Here is a 20208-nt window from a genome sequence, read left to right on the forward strand (position 1 = left end):
GAATGTCGCTGTGGATCGCTAGAGGGCATCCCTCAATGACATGATGCTGTTTGCCCAGAGATAAAAAAGCAAGGGAGAAAACAGTTACCTTATCTACTTCCTCAGCCACCTTGAGGATTTTCTCTTCTTCGTGCAGACACTTGGAGATCATCATGGCCATGAACATGGGGTCTTCCTCAAAAGTGTTCTAGAATACACCATAAAGAACAGGTTAATGCGAGCTGGCCCAGCTTCTCTCTCTTTTTGCTACATTTGCCTATAAAACAACAACAACAGGAGGAACTAAACAACATTGACCAGGGCATCCTCAGGTTTTGACGTCCCATCAAACTCAAATAAAAAAAGATGCTGAGTGCTCAACCTCACAACAGGTGAGCTGCCAAGAAGCAGATGTAGAGCCTATTCACACATGCAACTGGGCAAACCATAGTCCCGGGAAAAATCTGCACTTATTTATGCTCACCTCAGCATTTTGAATTTCTGAAGACAGATCACAAGTATCCCACATCCTTCAGAGAGCCACCTTATTGCAGGTAGAGAGTCAAGATGCATAAACTTCACTACTGCAGATGTTATGTAGCACCCCAAATTTGGGGGGCCAGTTCAACACACAAGATCCAAGATTGTGGACCAGTAAGTGTTGAACAAACATTAAAAGGGGGGGGGGGAATCTGCCAACATTACCCTTGATTTGAAGACATGCTAAAATTTTCAGGACCGTAATACACAAAGCTTGTGGCTGTGAAGTATCGTATTTTTCGCTCTATAAGACGCACTTTTCCCTTCCTAAAAAGTAAGGGGAAATGTATGTGTGTGTCTTATGGAGCGAATGCAGGGTGCACGGGTATCCCAGAAGCCAGAACATGGAGAGGGAGCACTGCACAGCGCCCCCTCTCTCTGTTCTGGCTTCAGGCTTAGCCACATGAAGCCTCCGCAGGGCAGCGGGGAGCCTTCATGGGCTATACCAGAAGCCAGAACAGCAAGAGGCTATCCCAGAAGCCAAATCCCTCTTGCTGTTCTGGCTTCTGGGATTCAGAATATATTTTTTTCTTGTTTTCCTCCTCCAAAAACTCGGTGAGTCTTATCAGCTGGTACGTCCTATAGAGTGAAAAATACGGTAATTGCATGTATTCATTTGAAGCACTACAATACCACTTTAACCATTCATGGCTTCCCCAAGAGTTTTGGGAGCTATAGTTTGTTACAGATGCTGAGAGTTGTTAGGAGACCAACTGTATCGAGAGGTTTTTAATGTTTGAGTTTTTTCTATGTGCTATATAAGCTGCCCAGAGTGTCTGGGGAAACCCAGCCAGATTGATGGGGTATAAATAATAACATTATTATTCCAGTGCCAGAGGTGCAATTTCAAGAGTACCCTATGAAGATGGATTGACTGGATAAATAAATTGGTTTAGCAGTGTTCTTAGACTGTTCTCATTTGTTTCAAGAAAACTTCCAGCATTTACTTGGGGATACTATCAAGGCCCTTCTGAACGGAAGAATCATGGCAAGATCCTCGCATGAATGATGAGAGTATGTAAACCATGTGAAGAATTTTACATACAGTGGTACCTTGGGTTAAGTACTTAATTCATTCCGGAGGTCTGTTCTTAACCTGAAACTGTTCTTAACCTGAAGCACCACTTTAGCTAATGGGGCCTCCTGCTGCCGCTGCGCCGCCAGAGCACGATTTCTGTTCTCATCCTAAGCAAAGTTCTTAACCTGAAGCACTATTTCTGGGTTAGCGGAGTCTGTAACCTGAAGCGTATGTAACCTGAGGTACCACAGTACTTTTTTTTTTACTTCTCATTCACAAGGACATTACCTGTAGGTTACGTTTGCTCTTCCTAATGTTGTGCTGAAGTAAAAAGTTGTTTTCCTGTGTGAAGCGGCTGTATTGGTCATCCAGTTGAGACAGCAGGTTATGGAACAGTAGAGTCGCCTGCGAAACATCGCTAGCAGCATGGTCCCTGGGAGATGAAGCAATGGAAGATGTTCACTTTCAGCTTCTTTGCCCTCCCACAAACCTTCTTGCAAGGCTCTGGGGCCCTCCCCTCTGCCCTTCCAGCAGCCTATTTTGGTTTATGATTTGCAACAGCAATCCCAAATAACAATACTGCACTGCAGCTAGAATCAAATAGGTACATAATTGCATAATTATGCTAAAAGATTGGGAAAACTTATGGAAGGTAAATTTGAAATTTACAGCCAGCTCTAATACAGTGGTGCCCCGCAAGACAAACGCCTCGCAAGACGGAAAACCCACTAGACGAAAGGGTTTTCCGTTTTGGAGGCGCTTCGCAAAACGAATTTCCCTATGGGGTTGCTTCGCAAGACGAAAAAATCTTGCGAGTTTTTCCCGCTCCCCCCTTTTCCTAAGCCGCTAAGCCACTGATAAGCCGCTTAACAGCTGATCGCTAGAAGCCGCTAGACCGCTGTAGCGCTAATCCGCTAAGCTGTCAATGGGCTTGCCTCACAAGACGAAAAAACCGCTAGACGAAGAGAATCGCGGAACGGATTCTTTTCGTCTTGCGAGGCACCACTGTATAAGAGAGAACATGGTGAAAATGGCTCATAGGTGGTACCTCACTCCTTCCAGATTATCAAGAATGTATAAAAATTTGGCGAATACTTGTTGGAGATGTGGAGGAAATAACGGTGACATGATCCACATGTGGTGGACGTGTGGAAAGATGAAGATTTTTGGGGAGGAAATATACGATGAATTAAAAAAGATGATGGGGATAACTTTTACTAAAAAACCGGAGGCATTTCTATTAAGTATTTTAGATAAAGAGATCCCAAAAAATCTATGAGGTATTTTTGTATGCAACCGCAGTGGCTTGTATACTAGTGGCCAAGGGATGGAAAGATCATGAGGCTCCAAAAATAACAGATTGGCAAATCAAATTACAGGAATTGGTGGAGACGGCTCAATTGACTAGTAAACTCAGAGGAAACTCAAAGCAAAAATTTGCGGAAAAATGGGATGTTTATAAAAAATATGTTCAAAAATACAATAATAGTTTTGACTCCGTGCTAGCATTCGAGTGATAAAGGAAATAAAAGGAGGTGGACTACAATTAAGGATTTATTATGTTTTCAGAATGTATTAGAAAAATTATATAGAAAGGTTTGTTGTTTTGTGTACATTCAAATGTAAGATAAAACATATGCAAAGGGACTTGACAGGAAGTCAAAGTTGAAGAAAAGATTTTAGAAGATAAAAGGGGGAAAATATTTACTTTTATTATTATCATTTTCTGTGCGGGTGTGTGGGTGTGCACACATGTGTGTTGTTGTATGCAATGTTTGGGAGGAAATAAGACGGTAAATAACAAATAACAAACTAAATATTGATGTATGTAATTTTTTTTTCTTAATTATATTTTGTGGTAGTATGGCTGTATTGTTTTTTGTAACATAAAACCATTCAATAAAAATTATTTTAAAAAAAAATAGAATCAAATAGGTACAAATAAAGCAGACAGGTGTGCCACCATTATGTTTCACGTTGGAGCAGCACCAGGTACCAGTGTTAGAAACTCAAGATATATAAGCTACATGCCAAATGGCTCCTTAAACCAAGGTTGCAGTCGCCAAAACAGAATGTCTAGTTGCCATTTTGGAGCAAGACGGCTCTGAAGTCTTGCTTTCCAAATGATGGACTGGTTGCGATCGATTCTCGTTTGAACATCTGGCTTGTTCAGATGACAACCTTGAGCTAGGATAAAAAGTTTAAGAACTTGAAGAAAAGTCACTTGGGACAGTTCACATATATACAGTGGTACCTTGGTTCTCAAACGCCTTGGTACTCAAACAACTTGGAACCCAAACACTGCAAACCCAGAAGTCAAGTGTTCCAGCTTGCAAATGTTTTTCGGAAGCTGAACGTGCTCTGTTTTGAGTGTTACGCTTCCGATTTGAGTGCCACCCTTCCGTTTTGAGTGTTATGCTGAAGTCCGCCTGTTTCTGCTATTTATTTTGCGTTTTTGTATCTGTGTGGAACCCAGTTCAGCTAATGATTGATTGATTGATTGTGTGACTGCAGTATGTTGCCTATTGCTTTCATTTTATAGATCAGGGGTAGGCAACCTAAGGCCCATGGACTGGATGCGGCCCAATCGCCTTCTAAATCTGGCCCGCAGACGGTCCGGGAATCAGGTGTTTTTACATGAGTAGAATGTGTCCTTTGATTTAAAATGCATCTCTGGGTAATTTGTAGGGCATAGGAATTCGTTCTTTTTTCCTTTCCTTTTTTCAAAATACAGTGGTACCTCAGGTTAAGTACTTAATTCGTTCCGGAGGTCCGTTCTGAACCTGAAACTGTTCTTAACCTGAAGCACCACTTTAGCTAATGGGGCCTCCCGCTGCCGCCGGAGCATGATTTCTGTTCTCATCCTGAAGCAAAGTTATTAACCTGAAGCACTATTTCTGGGTTAGCGGAGTCTGTAACCTGAAGCGTATGTAACCTGAGGTACCACTGTATAGTCCAGCCTACCACATGGTCTGAGGGACAGTGGACCGGCCCACGGCTGAAAAAGGTTGCTGACCCCTGTTATAGATCAATGGTCTCGTTAGATAGTAAAATTCAGGTTAAATTGCTTTCTTAGGTTTTTTATTTAAAAAGTCTGGAATGGATTAATCCATTTTTGCATTATGGGAATGCGTGCCTTTGATTTTGGAACGGACTTCTGGAACGAATTAAGTTTGAGGACCAAGGTACCACTGAATTGGCCTATTCCGACCTCTTTCTTAACGATATTTGCTACTGCTCAGAAAAAGCAATTTCATTCCGATTGAGCAGATAAAATGTAACTGGTAGGGTGGGGTATTAGTGTGCAAAAACAGTCCAGATCCAATGATTCCTGGTTGGTGGAGATGTCAGGCATTTTCACTTGGTCACAAGTGGTCAAGGACCGGATGCAAAATGCGCCTGTTAATTTCAAACACTGCCTGGTACCGTGATGTCATGCAAGTGACATCCTCAACAGGATGACAAGACTTTGTTAACAAGACTTAGGATGTCGTTGGCTCAACTTGCTTACATCTCAACATTAAACTGGTTGCCAAACAAGGGCTTACAATAAAATATGTTGTTTATTTGCTTTACCAAAACTTAGTTCCTATGCAAACATTATCTTCGGCACTTTTTAAAGCCCAATCGTTTTGACAGGAGCAAATTAGGCCATGCACAGTTTGGAACACAATCTTATCATTTGACATCTCAAACACAAGTTGGCCTCTCACCAGTCTTGGGCTTCCAGCCACTGCGCTAGATACTGTCGTATCTCCATAGGGAAACTGTCATCGTAGAGCTGGTGTACTTGCTCCAGGAATTTTGAATCCAACTGCTGCAGTTTATACCACTGACTCATCCTGCAGAATCAAAAGGAGAACAGTTTTTAAGAATACTTACCGTAACGTTCTCTATCACACACCTCAGTGGAGATTTTAGCTTCCTCTTCTCTGAGATCAGAATGGAACTGCAGACTACCAAAAGTTTAGGAAGCTAGCAAAGGCAGAGAGACCTGCAAGCCAGTAACTTGTGTGTTCACAAGGCTGCTCCATCAGAAAATGGCTTAGGCCCAGCTGTACTAAAAAGCAAACTTGAATTCTGTGCCAAGCAACACTGGATTTTATAATGCTTAATGTCTTACTATGTTTCTATATGTGCTGTAAGCCGCCCAGAGTGGCTGGGGAAACCCAGCCAGATGGGCAGGGTATGAAATATTATTAAGCTATACGAACAGCACAATTTTTCTGCCTTTGCCACGGGGAGTAAAGAGGCTAGTGGAGGAATTGCAGGGGTGGAAAATGGGGATGAGCAGGACTTCGGCTGCAATCCTATACCCACTTACCTGGGAGTAAGCCGCACTGAATGCAACAGGGCTTACTTTTACAGCATTCTTCTGTTATAAGGTTAGGTGGATACTGTATGTAGGTACAAATAATGTACAATGTACAGGACAAACTGTTTGACATCTGGACACATCCTGCAAAAAGTTCAAAAATCTGCCCTCTCTTTTGACTTACATTAATTCAGCAACTGGAGAAAAGAGGTGGAATCTAACCCCTAAGTTAAGCAGTATCGCACACCACTGGGTTCAATGGGCAAGATTTAACAGGCATGCTTTTAACCCTTCCCCACTCAAATTAGAGGGACAAAATAATGCTTAATTTGAATGGGATGATGCTCAGTGCATTTCTGAATTGGCCCCAGACAGATCACAATCTGGACCAAGGCAAGCTGGGAGAAATAACTCAATCTTTAGCACCTTAGTAACCAATTCCCTCTTGTTCTGCTTTAATTCTACCATGGGCGTAGCCAGGATTTATGTTGGGCAGGGGGCAGGACTTCTGTCTGGTTCTGTCTAGCAGATTCAGAATGAAATGTCTCAAAAACAGCTGTTTTAAATTGCTTTCTTTTGACTCTCAAGAAAAATCTGTCAAAATCTTACATCATTTGACAACTAGAAGGTAAATTAAAAAAAGACACCTGGGCGTACCTCTCGTGCAGTTAAAGGGTATACTTTGCAAAATTACAAAAAACACGCCTTTTAAAAAACAACAACCCTAAACTAAAACAAGTTTTCTTGAATTTGCTGAAATCCGTTTCACACTTCCTTCTCCAATTCCTTTTTTCCAATGCAGTTTTTCTGTGCACGCTCAGTAAAAATAGCCCATTGAGACTCCCCTGTCACCCCTGACCTTAGCCAGGTCTTTATGCTCAGCAAGGTACTGAATGGCTCTATGGTCCAAGTAGTGGTGCAAGGCTGAGCAAGAGAGATGGCCAGTTAGTATTCTAAATTTCCATGTTCTGTAGACAATGGCTCACACATTTCAGGGAAGGATAAAATAATATGCCACATACGTAAGTAACAAAAGCAGGCACTGCTAAATAAAGGATCAAAATCAGAACTGATGTCATTAGAATAATCAAGATTATGGAAGCAGAAAGAAATAAGAACTTTGTACCCCGATATCCAACACACAGGAAGTCACCCTTAATGGTTTAATTTTGTATTAGATTTTTTTTTCAAAAAAAATTGTATTGTAATTTGATATTGTGAAAATGTGGCTCTTTTGGATCAATGGGATTAAAAATTAATAAAAATTATTATACAAAATCAGGCACTGATGTTTTCTAGGGAAAAGTACCTGCCAGGGAGTAAGATTGTGATATTTTTATTTATTTACTTGATGGGGGGGGGGGAGCTGCCCGCCCCCGGCTACGCATTCTGGCTCCGGAAAATAAGTGCAATCGCCAGCGAAGCTTGCAACGCTCAAGGGTTTGCGACACATTTCAAGAATGCAACTGTGCTGCCCCTTCTCCTATGTATACTTGGAAGTCGCGTCCAGCTGCTTCCGAACAGAACTTGGCATGATGAAAAAACGAAAAATCTGAATGCCCCCCCCCCAAAAAAGGTTTTTCCTGTGTAACTGGTGCATTTGCACAGGAGGGGGGAGAGAAAAAAACTTCGAAACCATTCGCACCATAAATTTAAAGCACCCTTGATGCATATTTTACATTCCCCCCCCCAAAAAAAATACGAATCCTGGCACTATCAGTTTAAGCGTGCTGCGAATTGCAGTTCTGTGCGGAGTTCCACAATATACAGATATATAGAGACACACACACACACACATACATATATATTTAGGGAAGGCAATGCCTAGAATGGATGCAGCCTTACTCTCGCATAAATCGAGGGAGCGCAGCCTTATTTTATACCCCTGCGTTGGAGAGACGCTTGCGCGAAGACCCTGGGAATCCGTTAAGGCCCAAGCAGACGGCTGCCGCTTTTTGCATACATCTATCTCCCTTGCATTCTTGGAGAGCCCAAAACTGCACAAGCACGGAAGCACGCAGCACCTTGCTCCTTCTGCTTACCTGGCTGCTCTGCAGATGCCCCGGAGCGCGCGCCGATGCTCCCCGACTCTGTCTAAAACGAAAGTAAGCCGGACTAGGAAATAGCAAGCGGCGGCAGGCGCGCGACCAATCAGCGGGGCGCTGCTTTCGGCGATCAACCATTCAGGAGAGTGTGTTCCGCCTTCTTTGAATAATAAGGCTGTTCCCACGATAGCGCCCTCCTCCCTCTCCTGCAAAAGCACAGCTGTAGTTTAGCGAAGGGGCCGTGCTTATAATCGTCCTCTGATCTTGCCGTGTTCTTTTTGCAAACGTTTCCTAAAGCTAGCTAACGCGCTCTCTTTACCGTCTCCTCATCCTTGCCCTTTAAAAAAATAAAATAAAAATATTATAGGAAAAGCATTGTTCCCCTTGTGTGGATGTGGTTTTTTATTTATTTGAAAAATATCAAATTCAATCCATATATCTCAGGGCTGTTGACAGATGTTTCTTTGACAGGATTTGACACTACTGCTGCTGGGTTTTTTTGTTTTTTTAAATATATACTACCCTTCATCAAGAGATCCCAGAGGCAGTTCAAAGAAAAAAATGCAAGATAAAGCACAGTAAATAATTAAGCCAAAACAATGAAACACCCTTACCCTTCCCACAGATGCATTTAAAAGGCTGTAGAATATTCATCAGCCAAAGGCTGGTTGAATAGGAATGTTTTAACCTGGTGCTAAAAATATATAATGAAAGCACCAGGCGAACCTCCCTAGGGAGAGCATTCCACAAACGAGGTGCCACTGCAGAAAAGGCCCGTTCTTATGTCGCCGCCCTCCAGATCTCACTTGGAAGAAGCGCACAAAGAAGGGGCTCCGTTTGTTCTAACAGGGACAAAAACCTCGAGGTTAGTGAGTTTGAGATGATTGCATGATAAGGGCTTCCTAATTTTTGCATGTGCTTGGCAAAAAATAATTAGCAACCCAGTCCTAGGTGGAATCTACAAATCCAAGACTTGTAGCAAGAAGGGGTTTCCTGCACAATGCTCTGTAGCTCTACTCTGAAGTTAGTCCCCCCCCCCCCAGCTGCATAGGATTAGCTCCCAGTTAAAAGCAGGTAAGAGGGACTCGGGTGGTGCTGTGGGTTAAACCACAGAGCCTAGGACTTGCTGATCAGAAGGTCGGCAGTTTGAATCCCCACGATGGAGTGAGTTCCCGTAGCTCAATCCCTGCTCCTGCCAACCTAGCAGTTTGAAAGCACGTCAAAGTGCAAGTAGATAAATAGGTACTGCTCTGGCGGGAAGGTAAACGGCGTATCCGTGCGCTGCTCTGGTTCACCAGAAGTGGCTTAGTCATGCTGGCCACATGACCCGGAAGCTGTACGCCAGCTCCCTCGGCCAATAAAGCGAGATGAGCGCCGCAACCCGAGTCGCCCACGACTGGACCTAATGGTCAGGGGTCCCTTTACCTTTTTAAAAGCATATCAGATTACAGCTTCTGTTTAAATATTTGAAGCTTTCCTATAGTTTCATACCTCCGCAAAGATCAGGTTTTCACAGTAGTGCCTTTCCTTTAGCATCAGTACTGTTGTAGGTAATATCTCAAACTCTTAGTAAACTATGGATATGGGGTGGAGAGAGGAGGGAAGATTTCACCCAACGTGGAACTCCAACCCACAACCCTGAGATTAAGAGAGTCTATCCCAGGAAATAAGTTTCCTGTGTAGAACTTTTCTTACATTGATGCCACCAAAGTTACCACCCTTTGAGCAATGAAGCAGAAGTCTGCAAAGCTGCCAAGTTCAATATTATCAAGCTTTTCGGTAAGGCAATGAACGGCCAGGGTCAAACATGCAGAAACCGCTAGGAAACCCCCCAAATCCCAGCCTGCTTTTTCCAGCCAAACCACACAGAAAGGGGAGGAGGCGGATGCCGCGCCTGGGTGAAGGGCGGGAGGAGAGAGCTGTTCCTGGAACAGCACGGCCACACGTGCTTTCTGAGAAACAGGGACAAGTACGGGAAAGCCTTCGTCCGCAATGAAAACGAAAGTTAAAAACGGTCCCACGTGGTGGGAGCCTGGGGAGGGGAAGGAGAAAGAGCTAGCTTCAGAGAGATGGCCGGGAGGATTGCTTTGACTTCCTTTCTTCTTTCGATTTCAATAACCTCCTCTGAGTTAAAGAAAAGAAAGCAAAGCCCCAGCTTACTATTGCCGTGTTTCGGATCGATGCAAAGCGATATATGAGCGCGTCCATTGTAAAGCACTCTGAAAACAAGACAGGAACCCAGGAAGTTCAGAGGGAAGCTGTCAAGGAAATATTGGCATGGACTGAAATGGACAGTGTTGTAATTTATTGCGTCTCGTGCACTGGCCATCATGGGGCGGCAGGGCTTAATAGATGATGGCAGGGAGCCCAAATCTGGTTTCACATCCTTGCTTTTAAAACAGGATTGCAGTGGAAGTTAAGGGGGCAGGAGATGGTTAACAGTACCCAGTTCCTTATTTGCATGAAAGTTCGGAACACTGCTCAATCAGAAAACTTTTTTAAAAAACACACGTATTATGCACACACTTGTCTGAACCCCAAAATAAACTCTGGTCTATCTCATATATTAATCAATTTTAGCATCTTCTCCAGTAGCAATGGAGAAAGTGAGGACTCCAGCATGAGCAGAATGCCTTCCTCTTATCACCATGGGCAAAGCTTGGTCTAGAAAGCATTTAGCTCTTTTGGTTCTGTGGTTGTTTCTAGTTGTCCTGTATACTAAGGCATACATTCATGCATGCTATTACACACATACACACCCCTCTTGAAGGTTATGCAATGATCAAGAGCAACAGCATTCATTATACATGCTTCATGTGTGCAAGTCCTTTCAGAGATTGAGAGGGGCTTGGGTAACTTCTAGTTTCTGAGACCCCTAGCCGTTATAAAAATAAAAAATGACAACACAGGCACACACAAAAAAGACAGACATAATTTGAGTATTTATTTGACAAATGTTTTTTTCTACCCTTCTTCTGTGCAAATGCACCAATTCATCAGAGAAATCTTTTTTTGCCATTAAGATTTTTTGTTTTTTCATTATTCACTAAGGTACAGAAAACTAATGTAAAAAAAACAATCCACCAACAGTAGTAAAAATAGTCTATGGAGTCCTCTCTTAAAGGTAGTTCTTAACCCTTACCACTCACAGAAGGCAGTAGTCCCTCCCAGCTCTCACCTGGGATCTAGGGGGAAAAAATCTAACTTTCATTCAATGTCACAGCTGATATTAAGCATGATAAGCTGAGATATACTTGGAATCGAGAGGGGATTTCATGCTCTTTATTCAGCTCATAGTGGTGAGGAGGAATGGATGTTCCCCCAGAATGTCTGCTTTATATACATTATTTACACAATGGGGCCCACGTGATTGGCAAATTCCGGGATTCTCCTGTAGGCCGATCAGGTTGCGGATTCACTTCCACCTGGAGCTGGATTGGTTGGCTCCTGTGGACTAATCAGACTGCTGCATTCTGGATCTTATTTTTCTAGGACCAATCAGACTGCTGCATTCTGAATCCTATTGTTCTAGGACCAATCAGACTGCTGCATTCTGAATCCTATTCAACTTAGTACATAACATAAGCCCATTCCAATGTTCTTATCTCATAGTCAACTAGACTTAAAACTATAAAGACACAAAAATATAACAATTCTCTACCATTCAACACCAACTTGAACCAGGCTCAGGTATCGGTAGTGGATTCTTTATATAATCAGCTGATAGTCATATTCACTATACACTCTCCAGCCAAGGGGGCCTGCTATTCTTTTGGCCATGCAAAAAACACTTGTCTTGGAGCTAGAAAATCCAGTTCTCAATCTGATGCCCAGCCGTTTCTGGATGTGTGTCAATTTATTCAATATTTCCAATGCGGCTAGGCTTTAATGAAAGGCCCAATATGTTTCCACACATAATTACGTTGCTTGCAGTCACTCTAGCTTGTAGTTTTTAAGGCTGCTTCGAAGAGTTATTCACACATATGCGTGTTTGGCTCAGTTCTCCAATGTATCAAGGTTTAATATATTGTAAGAATGACAGTTTGGTGCACACAGATTAAAATATTACAAGAATAAATATATAGCAAAAATACATAACCTTTGTAGATATGCATGACTTGGAAGTTTTGTTGAAAACATGGTGGATTTTGGAAAGGCTGCCAGGATTCATAGTTCAGGATCCAGAAGTGGCAAGAATTGAAATATAGAACCCCAATTTTTAGGGAGTGGGAAGGACAGCTTGCAAAGAGCAGTAGGAATTCTACTACAATTCTACATTAAATTATATCTATATAGAGTATAAAGGCAGAAATAATATTTTTAGACCTGTGCAACTAATTTGATTCTAGCTTTTCAGTAGTACATCCATTTCCTAATTTTTCATTGCCACTTGTTTCATGTACTAAGTTCTAGTTCCAGTTCAGACATAATGCTAAACCAGGGTTGTGAGAATAAGCCAAAGTGAGCCTCGGGCTTGCACAGTGCCAATGCTCTCCTCCTTCACATGCAATGTCAGGAAAGTGCATACTTCCATCCAGGGCCGGATTTAGGTTTGATGGGGCCCTAAGCTACTGAAGGTAATGGGGCCCTTTATATGTCCAGCTGTCCTTTGTCAACAACAAATTGTCACTGTTTTTTGTGTTGAATATATGCTATATGGTAATTTATGGACCTAATAGGTATCTAAAGCCATTTGCACATAACAAAATATGTATTTTATCAAAGTGATTGTTGAACTGAAATACAATTAAGAAGTATTGGGGGGGGGGCCAAGAGAGTGGGGCCCTAAGCTATAGCTTGTTTAGCTTATACGTAAATCCGGCACTGCTTCCATTAGCAGTTTTAAATCATCTGCAGCTTTCTGTTATGGCAAAACTGAGAAAATGGGGATTTATGTTCACTGCGCTTAGTTCAAACAAGCCAGGACTAGAATAAGAGAATCATAGAATAGTTGGAAAGGACCACAAGTACAATCTAGTTAAACTTGCTACAATGCAGGAATCTTTTGCCCCACAAGGGCCTTGAACCTATGACCTTGAGCTTAAGCATTTCATGCTGTATTGACTGAGCTATCCCTCAGGGTAAACCATGGAGAGCAGGGGTGGTGTGCACAAGCCAGAGGCTTATCACAGCTTGTTCTTTGGGCCCAAACCATGGCTTAGTGTTATGTCTGAACCCAGGCCAAGTATTGACTTAATTTATGAAAGCAGAGTTTGGTCAAAGACAATCGTGTGTGTCTGGAGGAGTGATGAAGAACCTGTGGTTCTCATCAACACCAGTCAGGATGACTAACAGTAATTGATGATGGCAGTTGTACTCCAGAAACGTCTGTAGGGCCACAGGTTCCCCATATGTGCTCCACAGGGTACAGATACAGTATCTACAAAGGGAACTAGAAAAACATCTTCTTAGGAATGTTTCTGTTTAAAAACATACACATGCACTTTAGAATCGTCAGTCAGCTGAATATGGTGAACTTAACTGGAAGAGAAGAAAAAGAAGAAGAATCAATCAGTTTGTGGAAATTCGTTGCTGTTTGTTTTTCTTAAATGCAAGTTGAACTATAGCTTGCTGGAAATGAAAATGCCACATGTGTATCTGAAAACTGAAAGCTGAAGCAAACAAAAGATCTATTTGTTCCCCTCTTGTGAAAGATTGACCTAATTTTCTACTGTGGTGTGAAATCCAGATGTTACGTTATGAAGAAGGCACAATGGTACTGTTGACCCAATTAATTCAGCGCGCGTGGGGGGGGGGGGAGAATATCACTGAGGATTAGAGGCCCAATTTGATCTTTAAAATCATTTTTAAAAGACCCAGCTTCGTTTTGGAAGTTTGTGCCGTATCAGTTCTGCGGAGGAAGCAGTACTAAATAAGCAAAGTGTTGTCTTTTCCTTAGTTGGTGTAGGAATGTGCAAGCTTGTGAATTATACAAAACTATTCATCATAGTGAAAGAAACTGCAGCCTACTGAGGGCTACAGATACAGTAGTTTGGTTATAAATGTAGAAATTTTCTCCTATAAGCATACATTTATCAGGGTGCTGTGTGCAGTGTTTGCATAATTCCTTAAAATGTAAGCAGTTTCTGGAGCTGCAAGCTAGCAAACACACATGCATGTGCAGGGAGTCTTTTAAGAGCGGCTGCAAGGATTTTATTTGGAGAAGGTTTATAGCTTCCTAATCATGTGAAGAGCTAAGTGTTTTAGAGTACTATTCTCTTCTCCTCCTGACAAACTACTCAGTCTTCCCTATAAAGCTGTCCTTTTAGCAGGGGCTGGCTTAGTGCTGTCTAAACCCAGAATCACTGTTAAGCTGTCCCCCTCTCAACCTGAGTGGGAGCCAAGAACAGGTACAAAGTGGCTGCAAACTGCTCAGAGACCACCCATTTGCATTTAGCCATCGTTTCATTTCACATTATGTAAGAACACAGTCACTAGCTCTTTCGTTATAGCACCTGATAACCAGTCCGGCACAGTGGCACCTCAGAAGTCGAAAGGAATCTGTTCTGGAAGTCTGTTGGACTTCCAAAATGTTTGGAAACCAAGGCGTGGCTTCCAATTGGCTGCAGGAAGCTCCTGCAGCCAATCGGAAGCTGTGGAAGTCATGTCAGATGTTTGGGTTCCAAAGAACGTTTGCAAACCGGAACACTCACTTCCGGGTTTGTGACATTCGGCAGCCAAAACATTCGACTCGCAAGGCGTTCGGGATCCAAGGTACGACTGTATTCTAAAAGATACCCAGTCACTCCTTAACAGCACCTCTTCATTTGTTAGTCACAAGTTTAGAAGAAATTAAGCTTGGAACGTACAGCAGTTTCCATTACGGTAGGGCTCAGGTGTTCTCTCAAAACAGCATAGACACTTGGAGACATGGGGAGAAGGTCTGATGGAGAAGGTGGGTCTGTGGAATCACTCAGGCTTTAAAAAAAAGAGACAAAAACGACATCTTGAATGAGTAATACGCGAGAAGCAGATACTGTTGTAAGGGACTGAGCTAAATTGACGCCTCAGGCACATACAGTGGTACCCCGGGTTACAGATGCTTCAGGTTACAGATGCTTCAGGTTACAGACTCCGCTAGCCCAGAAATAGTACCTCGGGTTAAGAACTTTATTTCAGGATGAGAACAGAAATCGCGCGGTGGCAGTGGGAGGCCCCATTAGCTAAAATGGTACCTCAGGTTAAGAACAGTTTCAGGTTAAGAACGGACCTCCAGAACGAATTAAATTCTTAACCCGAGGTACCACTGCACTCTATTTTCACTTCCCATCAATCCTGGATGGTTCACCCACTTTTTAGGAGAAGGGTTCCAAGACAAAGCAGCAAAAGAAATGTCACTTCCTCTGCTGAAGAGCAACATACCATTTGGACTGGTATGCCAGACTTTCCACACTAAGAAGTTTGGGAAACACGACTTAATTAGCATGACTCACATTTTGGAGACTGGGATAAATACAGATGGGACGTAACCTTTGGTTCCTCCTTCCATAGGCCTTGGCGCTAAATTAAAAGCAACAACAACATTATGGACATTAAATCTCCCATCTATGAAACCAGAAGTCCATATTCAGCAGTGCAGCAGGGTGAATTTGTTCTTCACTGAAGACAGCTGGTGGGGGAGGACACATAGCTCAGTGCCAGAGCACACATTCTTCACATGCGAAAGGTTCCAGGTTCAAGTCCTGGCCAAAAGTACTGGTGATGGGAGAAGCTTCTGCTTGAAACCTTGGCGAACCACTGCCAGCCACACAGTTGACAATACTGAGCTAGGTGGACCAATGGTTTGACTCGGTATATGGCCGCTTCCTATGTTAAAGGCTGCTCCAGAAGTTCTTAGGCTGGGGCTTAACGACATTTGACTTTCTGATCTGTTCTTGTGACGGGACATGCAGTTTTTGTATGTCTGGTTGAGTAATTATCCTTGCAGAGAACGTTCCATTTAATATCGCATTTGTGAGGGAGACGGGGAGTGACTGTTTTTGCCAAGCCAGATTGCTCTTTCTTCTTTGCTAGTTTCGGTTTGTATTTTTGTTACTGCTTTGATTGTAAGATGTCTTGTGCACCACAAGAAGTAATTAAAAATGGACAAGCCTAATCTGTTTTCAAAGAACAAATGTGGCAAGCATGAGCATCGGGAGTTTGCATGCTCAGCAGTTTTAATGTAAAATGGTGCGGGAATTTATTATTATTATTATTAAAGCAATATCCTACCTTCATTTGGCTGAGAGCTATAGTGCTTTCCAAAGGCTTTGTCTTTGGGAATATCTGGATAGAGATATTTCAGTGGGTTTTCAGGAACGTTGTCTGCCATAATAACTTTGTAATCTCGTAAAATATCAGCAAATGGCAGCGCAGTTAAACGACCCTTATTATATGGTTCAACAGAATGGAAAGTCACTTCTCCTGTGAAGGACAAGATAGTTATGAATAAGCAGACAGATAGTTGATTGCAGGTTGTTTTTTGTCAAATGGAAAGAACCACAAACTCACTTAAAATAATAAAAATGCAAAATACACAAATGCTGGCCAGCTGAGAGCTGAGACAAGTAACAGATCCATTTCGTCCCAACCTGTTAAGGTACCAACTGAATACACTTTATAGGGGAGTACTGCAACCCAGAGAAAGAGGTCCAAAGAAGCTACAGCAGTCTTTATTTAATCTTACATCTGTAGTTAAGGTAGCACTGAGATTTGCATTAAAAGCAACATTCGAATAGTCAGTGGAAGAAGATTGGAGGAAATTTAAAATCTATCTACAGAAACACTGTAAAATTTTTGAATGTTGATGACATTGGAATGAAATGAAGGGGTTCTAGTAATAAGGTAAAAGATTATGTAAGAGTGGGTTGATATTAGATGAAAGTTCAAAGTTAAATATGTGATGAAAAATAATTAAGGATAGACCAATAGGATGAATTTGCTGAACCAAATTTTTAAGTGGAATACAAAAAAGGGAGGCGTGAGGAAGTCAGGAAAATAAGTCAACTAAAGAAGAGAGAAAAAGAGGGAGCTTTTGTTATTCTTTTTTCTTTTTCTTCTTTGTTCTTTTTATTATGTTAATTGTTTGTATTTTTGTGTTTTGTATTTTTCTTTTTTCTGTGTTTTTTCCAGTTATTGTCTTATTCTGAAAATTTTAATAAAATATCATTTAAAAAAAATAAAAAAATAAAAGCAACATTCAAATGATCTAAAAAGGATCCTAAAATGTTTGGTACTGGCAATTTGGCATGTGAGATGAAAAGGGAGGGTGGGGCCAGGCCACTAGCGTGCATTTCCCAAATTGCTTTTTGAACTCGTGGATAAGGGCGATAGGGGTCTGGAGTGCAGCATTCAGCATGTTAAAATATAGCACATACCATTTTCTGACCGCGATACCCAGGTAAAAGTAATCCCTCCTAAGTTGCTTTCACTAAACCTCAATAAAAATGTTCCAGGCATCTTGTCCTTGAGCAAATTTCTCTCTTTTTCTTTGCTTACAAACCCCATAATACATCTGTAAAAAAGAAAAAGAGGAAAAGAAATAGGTTTATATGTGCAGAATGCTTGTCAGAAAATCCTGTGGCACGCTAAAGACAAAGAGCTTTTGGGGACTAAAGAATTTTTCTAAGGTGCCACAAACACTTAGTTGTTGCTGCAATTTGTTGACCACACCAGAGCAAAACGTGGACCCCATCCCAGTGTTGTCCTGGACCTTTCCCACTTTAAATACACAGGTTTACAATCCTGGACATTTTGGACTTTCCAAGGATTGACAATCTCTGCATTTCAAGGGGAGGAAATCTGAGTCTACTCTGGAATGAAGAATGTCTTATGGATGTCTTTACATTAAAGGAGAAACAGACCAGTGTGAATCCACAGTTTGCTCTGGTGTGGACTAGTTCTAACTTGCCTACCCCTTTAGGAACCAGGCAAAATGTTATGCAGCAAACACATGTAATTGCTGGTCACCTGCAACTTTTTACATTCAAACTGCAGCACGGAGCTCCAAACAAAAGTGGTGCTGAACGTCTTTTCTGCTATTCTGTTTCGTATTCTATATTGCTCTCCTGAAGTAGTTTTTGGCAGACCAGTGGTTCCTCATCATGCTTGTCTCTAGAAGGATCAGCAAAGGCCCTATGATCAGTATTCAGGTGCCAATGACCCTGTGATAAACTTCCATACAAAACAAAAATGCAACCCATTGCAGTAAATATTTCTGCATTTCAATACATAGTCTCTTAAATAGGTTTTTGGTCAGGTGATGAGGATTATAAATGTAATTCTTGGTAGTATTCTTGCTAGATTGGTAGATTCTTGGTATAGCAAAGGACATGCACCGAACAGAATTAATAACTTGAAAGGCAATGTTTAACCTTATATATTATTTTCACTCACATTTTCTGCTTAAAATATAATAGTAACCAACGACACCTAAACAGTGTATACAATTCTCTTAAAACAGTAACCATCTTTTAAAAAATATGGATACATGATATAGTATCCATACACTATAGTAACCAACGACACCTAAATGGTGTATACAATTCTCTTTAAACAATAATCATCTTTTTAAAAATCTGGATACATTATATTATGAAATTATATTTCATATTTACGTATATAAACGAAATGTTTTATTTCTTTTGTAATGATTTTATTTTTCTGGATTTTTTTAAAAAGGCTTTTGGTTAATTATGTAATTTTTGCTGACTCAATCCAATGATGCTTTTTGTGCACCTAAAATTTGTCAAGAGTTAGGTATTGTTAATTTTATAATTTGAATGCATATTAGCTTTTTTTTTTTAAAAAAAGGATTGTGTTTGTTTTACTCTGCTTTTGTTAACCACCTTGAGTCTTTGCGGAGACATAAGCAGGATTTTTAAAAAAAACAACAACAACAATTAATCCTGAAGGATGGGGAGTGGGAAATGGGTTCAGCACTTTTCCTTTCCATCCAGCAGGGTCAGTAGGAGTTTCCATGAGGCAAGTTAAACCACACATATATGAGGGAGTAAAAATTCAGAAAAAATCAGATCATGGATACTTTTTTTTTAAGGTCATAAGTGGTTTGGCTTGAATTCTCAACCAGCTGGAGAAGCAAAATGCTTAAACTGGCTAACAAAAACTGCAAATACATCTGAAATAAATGGTGGCTGTGTGCACACATATTCCTGGCAGAAATTCCTGTGGTTAACCTTTGTCCTCTTGCAGAACTGCAAGGTTCCACTGGAAGTTCCCTGGAACTGAGTGGCAATGACATTTTCATCTGTGCACTGGGTGAATCATAGTGTTGCTCTGGTGCAGCAAAACAGCCAGGTATTACAATTGGGGCTTGTGCACGCCAGAGTTTACTATGTTCTTTCAGCTGTTTGCGTTCCCATTTGATTTGCATAGCTCACGTTGCCTTACTCTTTCGATAGCACCAGTCTCAATGCTTTCCCCAAGTGAATTTGGGTTTATGCAATACCAGCAGGGCTTTTTCTCAGCCTGAACTCATTTCCAGCACCTCTCAGGGGGGCGCCATTGCCATTCTAAGAGAATGAGGGAGGTGTTCATGGTGAGACCTCTTTTCCAAGAAAAATAGCACTGGATGCAGGGATAATCATATACACTGGAGGAAACTGGGGGCACAGAACATTTGTTTTGGTGTTTTGGGGTGAGTGGATCAATATCCATTTCTGCTTCTCTCTTTTCCATGCCCACTACTTCTTTAATCCTTTCTTTTTTTTCCCTGGCTGTGCTCCAAACTATTTCCAGTGTACCCCTGAATGGAGGCATGTTGTTTTATCCCCTTTTGATCCCCCAAATACGCACAAAATGAGAACCCTGTTGGTGCTTAATTGACATAAGAGAATTAAGAAATTAGAAGACAGGGACAAACACAAAAAGGATCACATACTGATTTTTAGAGCATATCTGAAGGCAGCCCTGTTTAGGGAAGTTTTTAATGTTTGATGTTTTAATTATCGTATTTTTAATTTCTGTTGGGAGCCACCCAGATTGGCTGGGGAAACCCAGCCAAGTGGGCGGGTATAAATTATTATTATTATTATTATTATTATTATTATTATTATTATTAACAGGAAACACCAGTGTTGTTCCTTATATACAAATTCAAATACATGTGGACTGTCAGTCTGCATTTCTTAGTACAGAAAGTATTGATCTGATATGTAGTGATCTCTCCTATTCTAATTGATTCAAGAGGGTTATGTAAGCTTCTCTGTGTGAAATAAAGAAGCAGAAGGTTCATGAAAGCAGAAGGTTCATGATGTTTGGGTTATTCCTTCAGAGAGGCTGAGTACAGCTGGCTTAAACTGGTTCTGTTATCT

At 41.4% G+C, this 20208-nt stretch overlaps 2 protein-coding genes across 7 annotated transcripts in view; both read right to left on the reverse strand.

Annotated features, from left to right (window-relative positions):
• STAT1 (signal transducer and activator of transcription 1) overlaps nt 1-7998 on the reverse strand; it is a 43842-nt gene extending 35844 nt beyond the window's left edge. Inside the window, exons 1-4 of one of the 2 annotated variants that reach the window (XM_081919199.1) lie at nt 7895-7998; nt 5251-5379; nt 1826-1970; nt 89-187 (exon numbers count right to left, since the gene is read on the reverse strand). In XM_081919199.1, coding sequence (XP_081775325.1) covers nt 89-187; nt 1826-1970; nt 5251-5378 — 372 coding nt within the window. In that variant the 5' untranslated portion in view covers nt 5379; nt 7895-7998. Of the gene's footprint in view, nt 1-88; nt 188-1825; nt 1971-5250; nt 5380-7697; nt 7720-7894 lie in introns of those variants that run through there. The other variant, XM_081919198.1, reaches the window with a different exon arrangement.
• Nucleotides 7999-12640: 4642 nt separating this feature from the next.
• STAT4 (signal transducer and activator of transcription 4) overlaps nt 12641-20208 on the reverse strand; it is a 34722-nt gene continuing 27154 nt past the window's right edge. For 4 of the 5 annotated variants that reach the window (XM_081918560.1, XM_081918561.1, XM_081918558.1 and 1 more), the window contains exons 20-24: nt 17254-17390; nt 16109-16300; nt 15331-15397; nt 14707-14815; nt 12641-13378 (exon numbers count right to left, since the gene is read on the reverse strand). In XM_081918560.1, coding sequence (XP_081774686.1) covers nt 13352-13378; nt 14707-14815; nt 15331-15397; nt 16109-16300; nt 17254-17390 — 532 coding nt within the window. In that variant the 3' untranslated portion in view covers nt 12641-13351. The remainder of the gene's footprint in view (nt 13379-14706; nt 14816-15330; nt 15398-16108; nt 16301-17253; nt 17391-20208) is intronic. The other variant, XM_081918559.1, reaches the window with a different exon arrangement.

Source organism: Podarcis melisellensis (genome assembly GCF_964234715.1).
Source record: "Podarcis melisellensis genome assembly, chromosome: 1".
Lineage (NCBI taxonomy): Eukaryota > Metazoa > Chordata > Lepidosauria > Squamata > Lacertidae > Podarcis > Podarcis melisellensis.